Source organism: Cervus canadensis, chromosome 2 (assembly GCF_019320065.1).
Source record: "Cervus canadensis isolate Bull #8, Minnesota chromosome 2, ASM1932006v1, whole genome shotgun sequence".
NCBI classification, from domain to species: Eukaryota; Metazoa; Chordata; class Mammalia; order Artiodactyla; family Cervidae; genus Cervus; species Cervus canadensis.
The window spans coordinates 94,357,948-94,378,868 of record NC_057387.1 but is presented as its reverse complement, the minus strand read 5'-3'; the positions used below and the strand labels follow the sequence as shown (position 1 = coordinate 94,378,868).

Here is a 20,921-nt window from a genome sequence, read left to right as displayed (position 1 = left end):
CAGGGCATTCGCTGCTCCTGCCCGGGCCCCCGCCCCCGCCCCGCGTGTTCCGCAGCTCTAGCGCCCCCGCCCGCCTTCTCCCGACCAGCAGCCCTTGCCCGCCGTCTCCTCTTGAAAGCTGCTCAGACCTACTGGTCCCCACCGTGCCTGCTGCCTTTTAAATTCTTTAGGCACACGCTGGAGTCGTCGTCCTTCAGCATGGAAGGCCCTTTAATCAGCTGTTAATCACAGCAGCAGCGTCTCTTTACTGAGCATTTCTATGTGCAGGACTCTGATTCATAGCACGTGAGCCCAGGTTTCATCCCCATTATACAGACGAGGAAACTGAAGCTGAGAATCATCAAGAGATTTGCCCCAAAACTGAATTCTTTTCGAGATTCCAGCTGTTTCTGAGGTCTTGTCATCTTCTGCTTCCTGACACCTACCTTGAACTCCAGCCAAACTCAACTACTCTTCTCCCCAGAGAGACACCTGGGTTTGTTCTCGACAAGTCCTTATACCTGGAACGCTGTCTCTCCACCCAATGCCATCATCTTCTTCATCCCCTGGACTTGGACAGTGACATCAATACCTGTGTCTCACCTGGAGCAGGCCCCCCTGTGATGGCACCAATCCGTCTGTCCTCAAGAAATTCCTCCTGTCTGGGGCTTACCTGATAGAAGCCCCTCTTGAATGGTGGACCTCTCAGAGGCAGGGACAGCACTTTCAACTCTGCTCGGCCCAATCTTCAGTTTCGGAGATGGACCCCAGGCCCTGGCCTGTGCTGGGAGTAGTGTGGTGAACTTTGAGATCAGCAAGTCCTCTAAGTGTGCCAGCCTGTACCTGCCTTAGCATCCTGGCACTGGCTGCTCCCTTTGCACGTGGCTGTCTTCCCATCATTTAGGGCTCAGTTCACAAGAGAGCATCTCAAGGGAACTTTTCTTGATGCACCCACATCACTTTATATTCTTTATTCCACTATCTTATTTTCAGAGCAGTTGACTACCTGAAATCCTTAGGTGTTTGTTTACAGTAATTTATGGAGGGTGAGGCACAATATAAATAAATAAATAATGTTAGGTGATAATAACATGTTATGCAAAAAACAACAGGCTAAGAGAGACAGAGATAAGGGGACATGTGAGCAGAGACCTGAAGGAAATAAGGCATGGTCTGTACGGATATCTGGGGGAAGAGCCTTCCAGATGGAACAGCAAGTGGAAAGGCCCTGATGCGGGAGCATGCTTGCCCTGCTTGTGGAACAGTAAGGAAGTGACTGTGTGAAGGAGGCATGGGGACAGGCAGTTTGGTTTTTCAGGGCTTTGTAGGCTTTGGTTGAGGACTTTGGTTTTAAATCTGAGATGGGGAGTCACTATGGGTTCTGAGTAGTGAAAGTGAAAGTAGCTCAGTGGTTTCCGACTCTGCAACCCCATGGACTAGTGCATGGAATTCTCTAGGCCAGAATACTGGAGTGGGTAACCTTTCCCTTCTCCAGGGGATCTTCCCAACCCAGGGATGGAACCCAGGTCTACTGCATTGCAGGTGGATTCTTTACCAGCTGAGCCACAAAGGAAGCCCAAGAATACTGGAGTGGGTAGCTTATATGCACCACTTTTAAAAAGGATCATTTTGACTGCTGGTGGAATATAGGCCGTGGGGGACAAGGATGGAAGCTCTCCTAAGGGTGACTAATTTTTCCTAGTTTACCTGGCATTTCCCTGATTTTAGCATCAAAATTCCTATGTCCTGGAAACTCCCTCAATCGCAGGCAATCAAGGACGGCTGGTCACACTATAGGGGGAGACCAGGTGAGAGAGGATGGTGCTTGTGCTAGAGTGATGGTGGTGGCATACTGGTCAGATTCTGGGCATGTCTTGAAAGCCTAAAGATTTTGCTACTGGAATGAATGTGGGTGTGAGAGAATGAAGAGCATCAAGGATGACTGTCAGGTTTTTGGCTTGAACAACTGAAAGAAGTTGCCATTTACAGACAGGAGGAAGGCTGGCTTAGGTATTGGAAGATGGGCCATCAGGAGTTTGGTTTTGGACGAGGTAGTTTGAGGTAACTTAATAGACTGGCTAGGAGGTATGTCAGTCAGGCTTTTGGGTATATGAGTCAAGTTCAGAGAAATGATCTGGGCTAGAGCTATAACAGTGAGAGTTGACAGTGTAGCTATGATATTTAAAGCCGTGAGTCTGGGGGAGATCACTGAGGGAATGAATGTGGATAGAGGGCTGAGGACTGAGTCCTAGGGCACCTGACATTTAGAGACCAGGGAAAAGAAGGCACACTAGCAAAGGAGACTGAAAAGCAGGAGCCAGTAAGGAGAGCCCAGATTAAGTGGAACCAGGAGAGAAATCTATGCTCATTATCCCCAAGTGCCATGCTGAAGGCTTAAAGAGGGAAGTAATTAGATGGTGCCAAGAAGCCAATCTAAGCTTAGTGGTGCAACCTACATGGAGGCTGACTTGGGCTTAGTTAGCTTTCTGAGCTGCCTGTAACCTCAGGAGGCGTGAGCAAGTCCCTGACCCAAACAGTTCTAAGGATTACTGGTGCATAGAGGAGATCTGCTTCTAGGACTCAAGCATCTGCTGGGAGTTGGACTAGACAGCTCTCAAAGTGCCTTCAAACTGGACATGGTGAAATTCTGGGAGCTGATGGAAACAACTGTCTGTCACAGAGTATGGGGTGTTGGGCTGAGCCTTGAAGGATAAGCAGATGTTTGAGGATGGGGTGAGGGGGGGAGTGGGGAGGGGCACTCCTAGGTGGAGGAGCAGTGTGAGCAAAGCTCCAGAGATGGGAATGGGCAGGGTCTGTTGAAGAGTCATCTGGTCAGAAGGGAAACGCGTATGAAGGATGGGGAGGAAGGTGAGGCTGGTGGGAAGCTCCCATAGGGCCAGAAACATTTGCCAACACTTGGCTGAAGGAAAGTAATTAAACAAAAGAGATTGTAAGAGCCAAGGAAGGAGGTGATAACTCAATCATAGAAGACTTGAGGTCAGGGCTGCCCACTGCTCTGGGTGTACCCTGTCCCAGTCCCCATTTGGGACAGGTATCCATCAACTTTTCCTTAAAGCCTAGGGACACAAAAAGCCGCTGAGGGCCCTAGGACCCTGTCCTGGAGGCTGCTCTGTGGGTCAGGGGTAGAGGACCAACAATTCAGAGCGTGGGTCAGGCCCTGGTAGAAGCAGTAGAGGTGCACAATGTCCAGAAAACACCACTGGTGGAGTCCCTTCCTTCCATTAGACTTTACAAATGCTGCCCCTGGATCTTCAGTGTTCGGAACTCAGTGACCCGCTTTTAAGGAACAATGGGGTCTGGGCATTCTGGGGACTCCTATTGGCTAAACAGATGAGTAGGGGAGCTCCCTCTCACCAGTGAGGTACCAAGATTTGACTGTATGGATCCCCAAAGCGAGGACCTCAGCCTCCCTGGTGGTAAATGCGCTCCCTCCCCAAACCCCTGCTGCTTGCTTTGTGCCCTTAGGCTTGGGGGCACTCAGGGAAGACCTTTTGCCTGGATGGGAGTGATGACTGCCTGCATGGAAGAGTATTAGAGGTGGGACAGGGTTTACTCTAGAAAACCACAGATTTCTTGAGGGCAGAGGCCATGTATCTCTGCCCACCCAGAGAATATCCCAGGACCATCTCAATTGAATGGTTAGGGTTTGGTGAAATGGGATGGGATACTGGTGTCCCATCCACTGGTAAACTGCTACTTTCTTGATGGGCTTTGCCTGCAGTGAAGCTTCTTATTCTGATGTTTTGGATGGGCCAGGGTTGGGATCCAGAGGCTTGAGTAAGCCTGGGCAGCATGCTTCTCTAGACCTTACTTCCCTTATCTGTGAAGGGCTAAAGGTGGCCTCTTAAGCTCTCTGAAAATTCTGTTTTGACTGAATAAAAGAATGATGAGGCAAGTTAATGAGAAGAAAAGCAAGGAATGGAGAGAGTGGTTAAATGGAGGAGTTGTTCAGTCGCTAAGTCGTATCCGACTTTGCGACCCCATGGGTTACAGCACACCAGGCTTTCCTGTCCTTCACTGTCTCCCAGGGTTTGCTCAAACTCATGTCCATTGAGTCAATGATGCCATCCAACCATCTCATCCTCAGTCATCCCCTTCTCCTGCCTTCAATCTTTCCCAGCATCAGCATCTTTTCCAATGAGTGGTCTCTTCGCGTCAAGTGGCCAAAGTATAGGAGCTTCAGCTTTAGCATCAGTCCTTCCATTGAGTATTCAGAATTGGTTTCCTTTAGGATTGACTGGTTTGATAAGTGGAGGGGACGACTGGTGAAAGGGCTAAGGAGAGGAATGAGAAACAGCTGAGACTCCTCAAACTACACCTTTCAGCCAGCTTATTCTTTTTTCTTATTGCCTTTAGTGTGGGTGTCACTGTACTTTGGATTCCTGGGGCTGTGTTCTGTGGTAACTGGCAGCTGCATTCTCTTTCTGCACTGGAGGAAGAACCTGCGGCGGGAAGAGCGTGCCCAGGAGTGGGTGGAGGTGATGAGAGCAGCCACATTCACCTACAGCCCGCTGTTGTACTGGATTAACAAGCGACGGCACTATGGCATGAACACAGCCATCAATACTGGCCCTACCCCTGCTGCCACCAAGACTGCGACTGACGTCCAGAGTTCAGATCGCCCCTGGGAGCTGGATGTCCCTGAGAGCAGGAGCTGTGCTGCTCAAGACAGCAGCCCCAAGGTGGAGGCCCCTGGCCCCCTGCAACCTGCAGTGCAGCCTCCCCCACAGCAGCCCCCACCTTCTTCCCCAATGCTGCGGCCCCAGGCCAGCTCCCCATTCCCAATTCCCATCTTTCAGGAGGTGCCCTTTGCCCTCTCCCTGTGTAACCTACCCCCGATGCTGAACCACTCGGTCTCCTACCCTTTGGCCACCTGTCCTCAAAGGAATGTCCACTTCAGTTCTCTCCCCACAATGGCCCAGGGGGACCACTGCTTGAATGCCAAGCCCTTTGCTTCAGAACTGTAGCCTCCTCTCACTGAGGATGGGAGCTGGAGGTATCAGGGGCAGAACAGGAAATAGAGCTGATCTCAGGGAGGTGGTATTGACACAAGGCCAGGGCCCATGTGGATGTCACCTAATGAAAGATTTAAAAAGTCCAAGGCTCCATGTGTCTCATTTGTTGTTAGGAGGGCAGTGTCTGACGGGGGGCATTTTGCAAACCACGCTAAAGTTCAGTCTCACCAACACCAGTGGGAATGGCTGTGGGGAGACACATTGAGCCAGTACTTGTGACGGGCTCAACATCCCTCTATCTGTTATTTCAGAACAAAACCATGTGCCAGACCCTGGGTTAGGTGCTGTTCTGTGGGACACTGCGCACAGCCACAAGAGTGACAGTCATCGAGGATGCATGAGCCATGGTGATTCGTAGTGGCCAAAACAAGTCAGTATGAAATCTATGAACCACACTGCACTGCCGCTTCAATTGCCTTCTTTGTTAACATCTATGATGCACTGTCTCTACATTATTTCTAAAACAAGAACACTGTCAAACAGATATCACCACCTTTCTCTTTCAGATCAGGAGTTTCCAAGGGCATTTCACATATAATTTAAAAAAATATTTATTTTGGCTGTGCTGGGTCTTGGTTGTGGCACATGGGATCTTTATTTGAGGCATGTGAACTCTTAGTAGTGGCATGTGGTTCTAGTTCCCTGACCAGGGTTCAAACCCAGACCCTCTGCATTGGGAGCACAGAGTCTTAATCCATCGGACCACCAGGGAAGTTCATCATATCACGTTGCCAAGTCTCAAATTTATGTCTGCCTGGCATCAAAAGTTCCTGATTTTTCCACCATTCACCATGATCTCCATTCCCTAATGTATTCTTTGAAAACTTTCTGGAAAATGATTTGTGTGTGTAGGGCATGATTAACTTGGTTCACAGATTGACTTGGCAGAGGGCTGGCCAATGAACCTCCTAAAAGTACCCCCCCCCTTTTTTTTTTTTTTAAATCTTAAAGGGATTCATGGCTTCTCCCAAAGTTAAGATCCAGTGCATGTGAATATTATTTTTTGCATCTTCTGGAAACTATTCTAAAAGGAGAGACAAAGATAATACTGGCTATTTGATCCCAGTTCAAATCTAAGAAAATCTAGTTCTGCTCCACGATATAAAATTTTCCTTCCCTTTGGAAATAAGAAAATCCCCTTACTGTATTTATGAGCTAGGCTTTATGTATGGTTTTTCTTGAGAGGAAAGGCCTCCCAGATTGTGTGTGTGTGTAATCCCAGAATCTAGCAACCATGTAGAGCTAATTAAAAATTTTTTCTCTTGTGTGAAAAAAGCCCCAGCCTCTTCCTCTATGACCCTTATATTGCAATGGATTTCAAGCCTTCTTCCTTCGTTTTTCCTGAAGACATGAAGTATTTCCTGTAAACATGCTCCTATAGTGAACCTCAAAATAAAAAGCAGGGCTAAGTGGAACTTCCCTGGTTGATGCAGAGTCAGGGTCTTTACTCTTCCCTTACCCTGCCCACATCCCCACAGTTGCCAAAACGCCTTCATTTCTTTGGGCCAAATTGGGCAAATCTGCAGATTCTTCAGTGTTACTTTCTGTCCACCATCTGTTAGGCTTTGCATTCAAAAGGAGGAAGGAGTCCATAAAAATGGATCAAAGTAGATTTTTTTTCTTATTAATGGGGGGGGGGCAGTGCACGCGTGAGCCTTTAATCATGGACACAGTGGAAGAAAAAAGCAATGTTTAATTTAGATAAATTAAAATGGTTTTATTACTGATATGAAATTAGCAAAGCCCAAAAATTAAGTGATGGAAATCTTGAATTCACTCCCTAAACAGAACCAAAACTGCTTAAACATTACCAAAATAGCTCCACTAAAGCAAAGTAGATTTACATTTCTTAATATGAGAAAACAACAAGGTAGGTTAGGTTCGTATAACAAACAATATACGCTCTATAAAGTCTCAGGAACACCCAAATGTGTTCTGGTTTGGATATGAGAGAGGACCCACATCTAACTGGTGTTGTGTTGGTAAGCAAGCCAATGAGGTGTGTAGCAAACAAAAGCTGTCACTAAAAACAACTCAACAGCAGGCCATTATGAGTATGAGCCCATCTCAGTCAAAATCTTCAACTGTGACCGCTGAGACCAGAGCGGGAAGGGGGGCAAATGGGGCTCTGTCCAGCAACAAAGCGGGGGAATGCCGAAGGCAGGGCAAGCAGCTAGCAGCAGGTGGACAACGTCCACTCCTCAGCTGTGCTGTAACAGACACAACCCTAAGAGCCAGGCCCTTCTCTGCCTGAAAGATGACACTACTATTTAGGGATCTAAGCCAGTTTCTCTCTTCGAGTCTTCTCTTCCTTTAATATATTGCCCCTCGATTTATGGGGGAGTCTCTCTAGGTAAACATTATACCAGATAGAAGGCAAAAGAAAAACAGGACCAAGAAGTCATGCTTTGGGTAACTTAGGAAAGCAGTAGGAGCTGCCAGAATGAAGAGATAAAAAAGCATTTGAAATGAAAACCAAAACCAAAACTACTAACTCTACTCAGCCTTCCTCTCAGGATTGAGGTGTGGCAGGTTAGGCTTGATTACAGATCAACACACGTTGGGTAAGTTAAGACAACTTTCAAATAAAAATCCCAAATTAATACTGAACGATACTGATTCATGCTGATGTATGGTAAAAACAAACATAATATTGTAAAGCAATTATCCTTCAATTAAAAATAAAAAAATAATGAACAGTACAGGCTTATGGGGATTCTTTTTTAAAGCCGACAAACGTGCTTAACTTAGAACAAAGGAGTTCAAGATGTCCTAGTTCTACCTGGGAGATATAGCACTTTCCCAGGTGGTATGACAAGGGTATTCACAAGTCTAAGAGTGTAGAGGAACACCTCTGCCAAATTTGGTAGGGGAGAGGATGGTACCATCCACCTTGAGGTGGGAAGAACAGAGGATAAACTAAAAAGCACAGCTGATGCAAAAGGAAAGTACATACAAAGAGTAAAGGTGTCCTCAAAGTGTTTGCCTATGAATAAGAATTTGAAACTAAAAAGGACAAGCTACATTACCCTCAAGTATATTTCATATAAATCAATTCTCAAAAAATACCTTCCAGGTATGGACATATTATTTATGGTACAATATATACAGATATAGCAGTATAGTTTATTGCTAGAATTTTATTTGGTTGTTACAAAATTTGCAAGGGTATATATATTAAAAAAAAGGGAGGGGGCATGAAAGGCAGCCAGAAGACTAAGTTATCTTCAAGTTACCTAAAGTGCCAGACTAATTTTATACTATATTTAAACCTTTCCAAGAACATAAAATAGCACAGAGAGGTGAAGGAATTAGAAACATGAGCCATATGAGGTAAGCAGACACATTCATGTCATCCTGCCTTAACTCTAAATTTTAATATCTCCAGGGAAAAAGAAAGGTTAGCCAACACCAAGCTGAACATCGTATGAAGAAAAAAACCAGCCCTTAAACATTTAAAGGTGCTCAACTATATCCATGGCTAACAGGGAAACTTGGACAAAGTGAAAATGGAAACCAGCTCTACTAAAGAAGTCTGAAGTCTTCTCTAGTTTCTCCCTGACTTGGCCAACAGCACAGTTAAATTCTTCAGTTTCCTTTTTGTGTAGCCTGAAGGTTGCTTCTAAGATCAACACAGCACAAACATAGGTGACAAGGAGAAACAATTCCTTCTAGTCCAGGGACCTTTAGTACCAGGGCTACAAAAGTATTTAACGGGAGGATTATACTTGCTTGTATTAGATTTGAAAAAACTTGCTGCCATCATGTGAAGCCCCTACTCCAGGCCTGCCTGCCATGTTCTCTGGACAGAAAGCCTCTAGTTATTTCCGCGCTGCAGTTGTAAGGAAATGTAACATGATTTCAGGCGTTTCATTTTACAACCTTTTTGGCCTTAGTCAGCCCACAGAGGAACACATTAGGTTCTTGGTTAGCCCCCAGGTAAAAATCTCAAGAAGTTTCCTGGGTCAGAATTAGAGGCAGTGCTTTCTTCTACAGTTCCTGAGTCGCCAGGCTGAGACAGTGGCCAAGGGACTGCGGCCCTGCCATTCAGAATGGAGATAGTATCAGAGGTGAAAGTCGGTTAGAGCTTAAAGGTAGACTTGAGTGGATGGGTGGGGGAAGATAATCTAGTTCACTCAGGGGGGGAAATGTGGCTCCTACTGGATTAACTTTTTATGCATATAAACCCTGAAACAGGATTAAAATGAGAAAATCCCCAACAAGACTTCTGGTTCACAGGCTGGGGTTAGCTGAGAGGACAGAACAAATAGCCAGATCTTACCTTCCTGAGTCTAGAGGCAGCCCTGTCCCCACAGTGTCCGCTCCCTAAATCTATTCCCCCCAGCACCAGGCCACACCCCATGGCAGCACCTAAAGATGTCTTAAGGAGACGGGGACATAGCTTCAAGCTGCTACCAGGTAAGATTAGCAATTTTTAATAACAAGTCATTTGTTCACATCCTGTTTCAAACCATTCTTCCCACTTCTCACAAAATATGCATGACTCTTTCATTTTAAATATTTACAAACAGAAAAGGTCTATCTGCTGAAGGAAAGACATTTTCTGAGTCTGTATAAAGTGCAGCTAATTTAAGGCAAATTTATGTGAAATATAAAAGGTGGCTTAGTCTTGCTATATACACATTTTCCAGTTTTAAAAGATAAGGTCTCCTCCCGTCAGAAAAAGGAAAGAGAAAAAAAGAGGGCTTGACTTTTTTTCTGGCAATTTTAAAATTAAGATCTTACTGGTTTCAGGAAATCATAGATTTCTGAATATTATAAGTAAAATGGTCTTTTTTTTAAAAAAATAACTTTTATATAGCTTTTTCAAACAAGTTAAAACGTGACAATGTGTCTGCTATTGTAGTTTGGAGGACTGGAGGATTGATGGGTAGGTAAAAGGGTTGTTTTTGTTAGCTGAGCAGATAATAGGTAGTCCACAGCATACATCCACTTCTGAAATGAGCTTGATGAGACTAGACACCTAAAGCTGCTCTCAGCTCCAGGAATGAGTATCTTCCATCTCCATCAGAATCAAACTCTCTCAAATGCTCTGGTTCTGGCCCAACAGACTCTAAGGAGTCCTCGATTTCCTGGTAGGTCAGTTTCCCATCCACATCCTGGCCAGTCTTACGGAATAAGCCCTGAAGATCTGTTAAAAAGGAATCACAAAAACACATATATACCTATATGCATAGCTAAATTTAGTTAACAGTTTAAAAAGTAGTCTCAACTGAATTTAAAGCACTAAAAGAAAAGCTACTTTGCTGACTTTGTTCCCCAGAGGTAAAGTTTAAGGTCTTACTAAATCTCAAAGAGGAATTCTCTTTGCTTTTTAAATTTTTATTGATTTATTTTTGGCTGTGCTGGGTCTCTGTTGCCTTGTGCAGACCTCTCCACCTGTGGCGAGTGGAGGCTGCTCTTGGTTGTGGTGAGTGGGCTTCTCAGTGAGGTGGCTTCTCTTGCTGTGGAGCACAGGCTCCCGGTGAGCAGCCTTCAGTAGCTGTAGTAGCTGTGACACACGGGGCTTAGTTGCTCCACGGCATGTGGGATCTTCCTGGACCAGGGATCAAACCTGTGCTCCAGCACTGCAGGTGGAGTCCTATCTGCTGAGCCACCAGAGAAGTCCCTGAAAGACTAATTCTTGATCCTAATTTAAGGATGAGAGAATACTGTAGGGCACCATCCTCCCAAAATAGAAGCAGTGACAGACAATCACAGGAGAAGTAAATGGACTAATTTTCTCTCTATTCAGGGCCTTTCTTTAAGATTTTCCAGATTTTATTCTTATGCTGAAGGGGTGGAAGGGACTGCAGAAGCCTAAAGAGCTAACTGATAGGAGCTCTGATGGCCTATAAAACAGACTATGGTATACTGTCAATTCAATAGTTATTATATAATCCAGTAGTTCCATTCCTAGGGTATTAACTCAAGAGAAATGAAAACGTGTGTCTACACAAAAAGCTGTAAACGAGTGTTCATAGCTTCATTGTTCCTAGTAGTCAAAATGCAGTATATCCATAGGATGGAATATTATTCAGTCAAAAAAGGAATGCAATACTGTTGCATGCCACAAAATAGATAAACCTTGAAAACATTGTGCTAAGTGAAAGAAGCATATTGAAAGAAAGAAGCACACATAAGACCATGTATTACATGATTCCACTTACATGAAACACCCAGAATTGGCAAATCCAAAGAGAAAGTGGTTGAGAGATTAGTGGTTGCCAGGGGTTGGGGGAAGGGGGATAATAGGATGTGACTATTCTCTTTCTGAGACTGACCTTCCCCACTCTCCCACCCTGCCCAAGAGCGGGCTCTGTAATGAATACTTAGGAGGGCCAACTGTTTATATAATGTTTAACAAGGGCTTGACTGTGTCCCCATGGAATGAGTTAGTATTAATTATTCAGTCTCTAGAACAGACTTATGGACATGGGGGAGTGGGGAAAGAGAGGGTGACAAATGGAGATAGTAGCATGGAAACATATAGATAGCCAGTGGGAATTTGCTATATGACTCAGAAAACTCCAACCAGGGCTCTATGACAACCTAGAAGGGTGAGAAGGGGTGAGAGGCAGGAGGGAGGTTCAAGAGGGAGGGGACATATGTATACTTATGGCTGAGTCACGCTGACGTATGGCAGAAACCAACACAATATTGTAAAGCAGTTATCCTTCAATTAAACATAAACAATAGAAAAAAATAGATTCAGTCTCTAATACCAGAGAACAGCATTGTTAAGCAATTTTGTAGACAAGCTTTTGTGTAAGTCCCTACTTTCAGTCCTAAGAGCCCCAGCAAAGCAGCTATATAAAGCTCTCTGAAAACCAGGAAAGCAATGAGACACTTGTTCCCAATTCCTGCCACCAAGTGGTCAACTGGAAAATGTTTTTTGTGTGTGTGTGCATGTGTGTACACACGGGGCATGAGTTTATAGAATGTGCTAAGCACTCTGCAAGAGTATTCTAATAAAAATCAGATTGTTGCCTCAGGTCATTTAAAAAATGTAGTCATTCAAAAGTGTGCACCACCTATATTAGGGATTAAAGTATAAATGCTAAGATGGCTATTTCTTAATCTGCTCTAACAGTCTTTCTTCCTTTTATTTCACCAATTCTTGATGTAAAAATGAAGAGCAGGAGGAGGCAACTTGTGTTGCCAACAAACACAACTTAACACTCTCCTGTCTCCCCAGAAAACAGAAAGAAAAAAAATGGGGATAGGGAAGCAAGTATTTAAATAGCAATATAAATTTTAAAAAATTTTTTTAATTGAATGATAATTGCTTTACAGAATTAGGTTGTTTCCTGTCAAATATCAACATGAATCAGCCACAGGTATACATATGTCCCCTCCCTCTGCTTCTGTGTCTGTCCCCTCTGTGTCTGCTTCTCCATTGCTGCCCTGCAAATAAATTCATCAGTACCATCTTTCTAGATTCCATATATATATGTTAGTATACAATACTTATCTCTTTCTGACTTACTTCACTCTGTACAATAGGCTCTAGGTTCATCCACCTCATTTGAACTCAAATTAAATGGCAATGTAAATTTAAGTCTTCTATGCTTTAAGAATTAATTGTAACCTGTAGATAACTTATTCACTTAACAAATATTCACATGTCCCAGGCATGAGGATAGGAGCTGGGAGTGAAGTTAAATATTATAACTCCCCAGGAAATTACAATAGTGTGACCTGTGCAAACATAAGATACTGTGAGTACACACACAGGAGGGCCTAGTCCCATCCTGGGAGGTTAAGAAAATGTTTCCTGGTGGAAAGGTTTTTAAAGTGAGGTGAAGAGTCAGGCAGAGAGGGTGACAGGAATGGGTGATTTTCCAGGCAGTTAGCAAGTGCAACATCAGGAGACCAAACACCACAAAGAGGGATGGAACACATACTGCTGGAAGCAAAGCAAACACATTTCTCTGTGAATCAGATCCTTCCTACTAACATTTATCTTGCCGATTTTCAGCCAAAGACCCCTCATTTTTGGAGGACTTCTGACAAACAGGGTCAACTTTTACTTTACTTTGCTAGTCTCGCAGTATTATGTTTGCTTGTCTTTTTCACTGGACTGTTATATCCGTGGGGAAAGTGAGACTGTATCTTCTTATACTGTATTCTTACTGCTTACACTGCGTCTAACTAGGTACTCATTGAATGACTGAAGACCCTAAAAAACATTCACAGAGAGATAACATAATGCAGTGTGGTTAAGAGTAAAAGTTTCGTTGTCAAAATGCCTTGGTGTGAATTTTGCCTCATCAGTTATTGGCTGTATGGACTTCAGGCAATTCCCTATCGGTAAAATGGGTATAGTACATGACTACTGATGGTCCCAGGATTGTTACCAGGATTATATGATATAATGCATATCAAGTATCTGGCCCACAGGAAGTTCTCAACAGTGTTAGATATCAATCTTTATCTTACAAGTTAAAAGAGTCAGAAAGCTACAACTTTGAGCTATTTCCTCAATCATTCCATAATATAAAAATTTTACCTTCGATGCTAGAAATTCCTGGAAGGGAAGCAGGTCTTAGCTGGACAGCTTTCTCAACCTGGTCTCCAAGAGACCGTGGGAATTTTGGCAATGTTGATGGCTTTGATGTGAAATTCTGTACTTCCTCTGTAACAAACAATATACAGTTTTAGTATTACCAGTCTGATATAAAATTAAACCAGTATTGAAGGTCACCTTCAAACTTCAATATTTAAGTTTGAAGCTGTGGTCCCAACTGGATGCTCTTACAGTTCAAGTTAGCATTATATGTGTTTAGAGGTTGAGAGTTCAAGCTGTAATGAGAAAAGCATTGGGGATTTGACATCGTGGGAACTCTGCTAAGAGCCTGATTTGAGGGTATGTGTCACCAGACCGGCTGTGCTGAAATAACGCTACCATACAATTATGTAGCACAATGTCCGGGCAAGGCCTCCCACTGTACTTTTGTCTCCCAAGTAAAAGAGAGTAACAGAAGTTGTATTGCTTTCCCCAAAATGAAAAGTACTTGTGGGTGGGTAGGGGTCAAAACGAACATAATCTAGTGCCTTGGTTACATCATTAAGCAGCACCAGCAGAGGTTGATGCAACTGCTAATATCGATTAGGTTATGTCCCTGCCTAAAGTCAAAGGCCCTTCCAACTCAATGATCCCACATTATTACTTGTTAATGGCTTTTCAGGAGGACTAATATTTATTTTTAAGTAAATTTTATGCACTTACAGAAATGAAGACTCCCATAAACAACATTTAGGGCTGGTTTAATACACACCATGACAGTAATGTTTCTGCCTATAATTGGATGCAGACAGCATGGAAAAGTCTATTTCCAGCTAAACATTACCCATTCTTCCCTTAATAGACTGGAGTACAAATCATGTGCAAAATGGGCTTTTTCTAAATGAAAGCAAAGTGTAGCAGCTTCAACTCGGTGCGCTCGGGCATCATTCACTCCGTGCCATCAGTCCTGCCAGAACACCTTTCCCCATTCCCCGTGTGGGAGGCGAGCTGCCCAAGCCTGCGTGAAATATTCAGAAGCCAATCCTGAATATCTTACCTTCATTGGCAGTCTCTGGAGGCCTGCTCTCAGGTTTGTTTGTGAGAGCACTTATCAGCTGCAGTTTCTCTCTAAGCTTAGATACCTGAGAATCTGAACTATCTTCTTTCTGTCCAAAACAAAGATCATAGAAGATTTAAGGCAGAAGCAGGACCTCATCTGATTCTTCATGATATTCCCAAAGCCTAGTTAGCCTGTAGTTCTTGACCCCAAATAGGCTCCCTCTGAGAGCAATGAAGGAATGAATCAGTAATTACTAGAGACATCTTTAGTACTCAGTGTTGATGAGGGCTGGGCTGGATTTGAGCCTAGATCATTCAGGGAACATTATGCCACAGATGATCTGATTCGCTGTGTGCACTTGGCAGCTGGGGAAGGCATGCATATGCCAGCAGTAAAGGAATGCACACTTGCTCAGGTGCCTTCATGACACCCATTTCCTAAATGGGCAGGATCCTGTTGTCTAGGAACTATTTCATACTAACTAAATAATTTTCCTGAGTAGCTTACTTCTCCTTGTGACTATACCACTTTAGGTAGAGTTTCATGCTCTTATTACCTTAAAAAAAAAAAAAAGCAACCAGACCACAAGTATTCCCTTGATCTGCCTTCTTGTCCCCCATGATAACTATTCAACTGGTGGCAGGAACTGTTAGGAACATGAAAGAATTATAGTATTTCTAATTTAAGGCCTTACTTGTATCTTTAAAAAAAATTTTCCCCTTCCTCTGCCTCATTCCAGGATGATATAGTGGCATATAAAAATACAATTAATTATAAAAAGAGAGAAGTCTGATTTCTGTGAGGTCAGTTTCTAACTGCATAGGCTAGTATGAAAGGTCCTGATCCTATGTCTAATTACAATATTGACCACTATATGTTTCTTTCATTCAACATATATTTACTTATTTCTCTCCTATCCTTATTCTACACTAACAGTTACTGTATAGTAGAAGGAAATGACAACCCACTCCAATAATCTTGCCTGGGAAATCCCATGGACAGAGGAGTCTGGCAGGCTATAGTCCATGGGGTCACAAGAGTCAGACACTACTTAGGGACTAAACCACCACCATGGATCACTCTTTGTTTAGGGAGTCAAAATATGGATATATATAGCTAAAACTAGGTACTAAATGTTTGAATAATTTATAGCAAGGAGAAATTGCACTTTGCTAGGATGCTTAGATGAAGCAACACTAAGATATTGGGGTAACAGTTAAAAATCACAAAGTGTCAGAAAGTAAAGCCAAAAAATCCAGGCAAAAATGTGTACTAGCTCTATTTTATTCTGATATTTACTATCAAAATCTGAACTGTTGTTGAAATCACTACTACTTTCCAATAATCACCTGTTACTTTTTTTGTGCTCAACATTTTTATCTGGATCTTAAACTTCTCTTGTTATTCTCTAGGTGAAGTTCAAATTTTTTTTTGGTAGTAGCAGTTAGAAAACTCAATAAAAACCTAGCTTATAAAGCACTAAAATCTTAATATGTGTGATTTTTATCTAGATAATACACAAAACTGTTAAGAACAAGTATAGATGGAAAGCATTACACTGAAAACTGTCTGACATATGGTTCATTCCCAAGTTCATTTCCTGTGAACTCACATCCTTGAGCTTATCAAATGCAATGTGCATATGAAATGATATTTCAGTCACCCAGTCATGATCTTCCTGGCTTTTCCTTTATCTTAACCCAGGTCTTATAATACTAATACTACACAATACTCTAATCACAGAGAATGTTGAAAACACCTTTTCTTTCCGGGGATATCAAAACATATCAGATTGTTTGTCTTATCTAGACAATATATTTGGGAGAAAGGAAAAAAGGGAAGGTACAACGTGAAGGGAACTGGCTAAAGCTTAAAGGGACTCTGTATGCACTGAGACTACAATCTTTTCTCCCCTCTTCCATTCCCCCAAAGACTGTAATCTTAACAAGAAATAATTTTTAGTTTAGATACCATTTTTAGATAATTTATGCCTCTGTTTCCCATCAACAGTACAGAGAACTTACTGTCTTAGCTTAAAAGTCCCTTCCTTAGGGAAGTCTTCCTGTTCTATTAACACTCTGTGATATCCTGTACTTTTCCTCTGTAGCACTTATATTCCACTCAATTATGTGTTAATGATCTTTTGACTGATGGACTTTGAGCTCCACCACAAGAGCAGTCACATGTTTATCCTGCTCACTGTGGTCACCCCAGCTTCTAGCAGAGAGCTGGGCATGGGACAGGTGCCTGATAAAGTATTTACTTATTTACTAATATACTAATTACTGTGTCTTGAAGTTTTCAGCAAAAAAGACTGACGTGCTCCCTTTGAGAAAGAAGCAGATGCCTATGCATTTACTCTTACTTCAGAGAAAGCCTCTTATTATTTACCTTTATGCCCTGGGATTTTACTGACTCTATTCTGTTGGTCACTTGATGCAAAGACTCTCTCTTCAGAGTGGCAGCTCTATCATTCACCTTAAAGGGTAAAAGGAACAAAACAAGAGAAGATTAAAGGAAAACATGAAAACTTAAGCAACGTTTAGGACTTTTTAAACAAACTTGCCAAACTTATTTAAAGGGTCTCAGAACACTCAACAGAAATACCAGCAGGAGAATAAGAGTAGGAGAAAGGTTTTAGAGAGACAAAGCTGAAACTAGTGTTTCTAGTTGTTTCCATCACAAACTTCAAAAAAGGAGAGAACTTTAATCCAAAACCATGCTGGGTATGACACTTTTGGAAAAAACAGTAGGACAGATGGTACTATTAGCAATTTCCTCTTCTGGAAAAAAATACAGTGGGGAGGGGAAGGACAGTATGGGGAGCTTTACGGCCGGTGAGTTTTCACAATAAGCCTTGAAAACCAACCTTCAAGGCCTAATACTCATCAAATCACCCCAAATTCCTAGCCTCTACCATGCTTAGTTTAGCTAAGTTCAAAAGGACTTTTTGAAAGAAGGCTCCTTTAATCTTTGCAGCTTTGTAGTAAATTACACACCCCTGGAAAGGAGGAGGAACGGGTTCTCCTCCTCTAATCTCAAAGCCAAGGCCAGGCAACTTGCCAAGGCTGCACTGTGGCAGAGCCAGTTCAAAGGTTGTTTCCTATGTGCCAGAGCTTGACGTTACTTGTGGGCTTGCTTCCAGCTTTGGCGGTTACTTGATTTACAGTGCAATGTCCTATATTTGGTTTCTATTTCTACATATGCCTATGTCTTTGCTGTATGAAAATTTTAAGGGTGGGGCTTGCAGCTATTAAAAAATAATCCACATGGATTTCAAACAGTGCATATGTGAAAGGTGATTTTTTAAAAAAGAAAAGAAAAAAACCCCCATCACATTTTATTTGCAGTAACATAAAAATCAGTAAACCATACAATCTGTCAGCATCAGTGACTCAGTACATCATTCGGGCTCCTCTTGTATAAAATGAGAGGATGGACTCAATGATCTCTTTAGGGGAGGAGCTGGTCTGACATGACGTGTCTTAAACAGCTTTCTTGCAATGTCATTTCCTGACATTTTCTGCAAAGTCAGATGAAGACTGAAACAGGACAAGTCTGAAAGCCTAGTTTGGGTTTAAAAAAACAAGATTCTCTAGTTATTGTCACTGTCATTGTTCCCACCCTTAATAACTTTTTTTTTAACTTCTGATTTTTTTTTAAATTTGGCTGTGCTGAGTCTTACTTGTGGCACATGGGATCTAGTTCCCTGACCAGGGATTGAACTGGGGCCCCCTGCATTGGGAGCATGGAATCTTAGCCACTAGACCACCAGGGAAGTCTCAAACTGAAGTACAGTTGATTTACAGTGTTGCATTAGTTTTCAATGTACAACAAAGTGATTCCATTTCATGTACGTACATTTTTTTTCCAGACTTTTTTCCATCCTTAGTAACTTGAAAAAGAAAAGATCAAGAAGACTTTCCTTGGAAATATATGCCGTAGCTTCCCTACCAGATGAGTCACCGGCAACACAAAAGGAGGCTTGTCATCTTTGCCAATAACTTGTGGGGAGGCCTTGGCAAGCAACTGAACCTCTCCACATCTCCCTTCCAAATCAGGACTAACACCGCCTGTGCCATTCACATCACAGAGCTAGTGTAAGGATTAAAGGAGACAGGATTAAGCACAACACAAATGTGGAGCCTCTCAAGTATGCCAGAGGTCAGTGTCTGAAACGGTGGTGGAATGTCATCCATGTACAGACAAAACACACAGAACACGTCAAAAAGAGGGGAAGAGGCTTACCATGCTGGAGGACAGGTTCGCTTGCTTTTCTACCTTGCTCATAGCAACCAGATCTCTTTCTATCAAGTTGACTCTTTGGGTAAGATTACTGATGGTCTCATTCATCCCCTCGAGTTTAAGATCATTCTGTCTCTGGTACCCAACTCGGGCACTGTTTACTTCCTCTAAAAAGCTGTGGAGGTACAGGATATCCTAGAGTGGAAATAAATCAAGTTATGGAATCCAGCTAAAGACATGTACTAGAAAAGCAGGGAAGCAGTAGTGAACAACTCTTATTTTGTCAAGTTACTGAAGTAAACTCCTTTCCCTGCTCTAGACCATCAATTGTCTGTCTCTGCTTTGTCCCTCCACTCTGAATTGCTCCCAGTTGACTCCTTCTGGAATTATCTGACCTCAGTTAGACAGGAGGGGGAAAGAGGGAAGAGATTACCCACATGCTTCACTCTCTGGTCCTAGAAAGCTGAGAGCTTGGAAATTGATTTCCCAATGTTTACCTCACCTGCTGGGGAGAAAGCTTGCTGGGTTATTAACTGAAATGCTCATTAACCTAATTTGTCAAGAGTGAAACCACCATTGGAACAATACCAATTACTGAATTGGCTCATGTAGCAAAACTATAACAGGTAGTGCATTATTTAGTATAAGATTCAATTCTTTTTTATTGACATTCTCCAGTACTGATTGCTATTTAAAAAGGAATGATGACTACAGGTTTTACAGGGCATTAAACTCAGTATAGGAATTCTTCTTAGTGAAGATTTCTTTTATTCTCTTTAATGTGATTCTGAACTCAACATCCTTTTCCCTCCTCTGGTCTTTAGTCTTTAGAAACTCTTCATTTTCAAGGATATGCTTTCTACTGTTCTGAACTGTGACTCAAAACAGCTATCATTTTAATTTACTATTCATCCATCTTTAATTTGTCCAGACTGCTATTTTTCAAAAACAGTTTCAGGATAATCTGGTTACTCTATGACTTTCAAGATGTGAAAAGGAATTTACTCCACTGAGGGACATGCAGGGGAAAAAAAAGCAATGTGCCAAGGAGGAGACAGGCTGCATGTTGGATCCCTGACAGAGCCACACGTACCCTCTCTCTGTTTAGCTCTCAGGCAGGCAAGAGATGCCTGCTGACGGACCACAACACAGAGCCCATACTACGCAGGTCACCTTCAGATTATAGTGTGGTCTCAAGGGAGTTAAACCAGAGTCAAAAGTACCTGTTTCAAATTCTCACTGTGGGTTTTATTGTCAAGTTCAGATAGAGTGGAAGGTGATGGAATGATCTGGTTGCTTCCATTGGTTTCCTTCAAGGTGTGCTGATTCTGTTAATAGGAACAGAGGTTGGTATAGGCAATAAGTACTACTAATAACTACAACCACTTATTCATCAGGGATGGCCTGGAACATTCCAGCTTCTCACAGGGGCATTCACAGATTAATCAACAATCATTTCCCGAAAGCCTTAGTGTGACCAGTCCCGGGCTAGGCCTGAGGGCACCAGGTACTTCTGGGGAGGCCTGGCCTAAAGCCTGGACTGGACCAGCAGCACCCAGACTACGTCAGGGAACTGAGGTCCTGTTTCTTAGCCTCAGAATGAGAAACTGAGAATGAACTCCCTAAAAACTAGGTCTTCTCTCCCAGTTCCCTTTATTCTCAGAGAAACTACAGAACCCCTGTATCTCCCAGGACCAACTCGGTCTGAACCTGGTTAGTGTCACCATTTTTCCAGGATTAAAGAGATCTGCACATTCAAAGAACAGCCAGTCATGGAACCACTCACTGGCTTTGGGCATTGAGCAACATAATCAACCGTGCACATTACCAACTTTTCAGTTTGTACAGCACATGCCAAGAGTTATGTTTGAAGGCTACCCTTCCTTTCTCACCCCATTCCCACTGCTCAAGACTCTGAAGAGACTGAAGTATGACATGTTTATATACACTTTTCCCTCTAACAGAAAATGTTTGTATGGCTTATTCAGTAGTAGGATTACCACTGGCAACCACAGAAGTTTAAAAGATGCAAATAAAATGATAAGAGTATGCAACTGGCCAAAATAAATTGTTTTCCTTGAAATCTGAAATC

The 20,921-nt window shown here is 42.7% G+C and overlaps 2 protein-coding genes across 4 annotated transcripts in view; one reads left to right on the top strand and one right to left on the bottom strand.

The window, feature by feature from the left end:
- The first annotated feature begins 190 nt into the window (after window positions 1–190).
- TEX38 (testis expressed 38) lies at window positions 191–5,098 on the top strand. 3 transcript variants are annotated; one of them, XM_043461433.1, is made up of 2 exons: window positions 191–998; window positions 4,357–5,098. In XM_043461433.1, exon 2 carries the CDS (start codon window positions 4,482–4,484, stop codon window positions 4,965–4,967), a length of 486 nt encoding a protein of 161 aa, XP_043317368.1. In that variant the 5' UTR covers window positions 191–998; window positions 4,357–4,481; the 3' UTR covers window positions 4,968–5,098. The 3 variants fall into 3 exon arrangements, with proteins under 3 accessions (XP_043317368.1, XP_043317366.1, XP_043317367.1); XM_043461431.1 differs by having other exon boundaries at window positions 191–1,025; XM_043461432.1 differs by lacking the exon at window positions 191–998 and adding an exon at window positions 1,144–1,243.
- Window positions 5,099–6,706: 1,608 nt separating this feature from the next.
- The window catches only part of EFCAB14 (EF-hand calcium binding domain 14), a 40,555-nt gene continuing 26,340 nt past the window's right edge, over window positions 6,707–20,921 (bottom strand). Inside the window, exons 6-11 of the mRNA XM_043461429.1 lie at window positions 20,053–20,157; window positions 18,833–19,024; window positions 16,976–17,062; window positions 14,582–14,690; window positions 13,528–13,653; window positions 6,707–10,167 (exon numbers count right to left, since the gene is read on the bottom strand). Coding sequence (XP_043317364.1) covers window positions 9,992–10,167; window positions 13,528–13,653; window positions 14,582–14,690; window positions 16,976–17,062; window positions 18,833–19,024; window positions 20,053–20,157 — 795 coding nt within the window. The 3' untranslated portion in view covers window positions 6,707–9,991. The remainder of the gene's footprint in view (window positions 10,168–13,527; window positions 13,654–14,581; window positions 14,691–16,975; window positions 17,063–18,832; window positions 19,025–20,052; window positions 20,158–20,921) is intronic.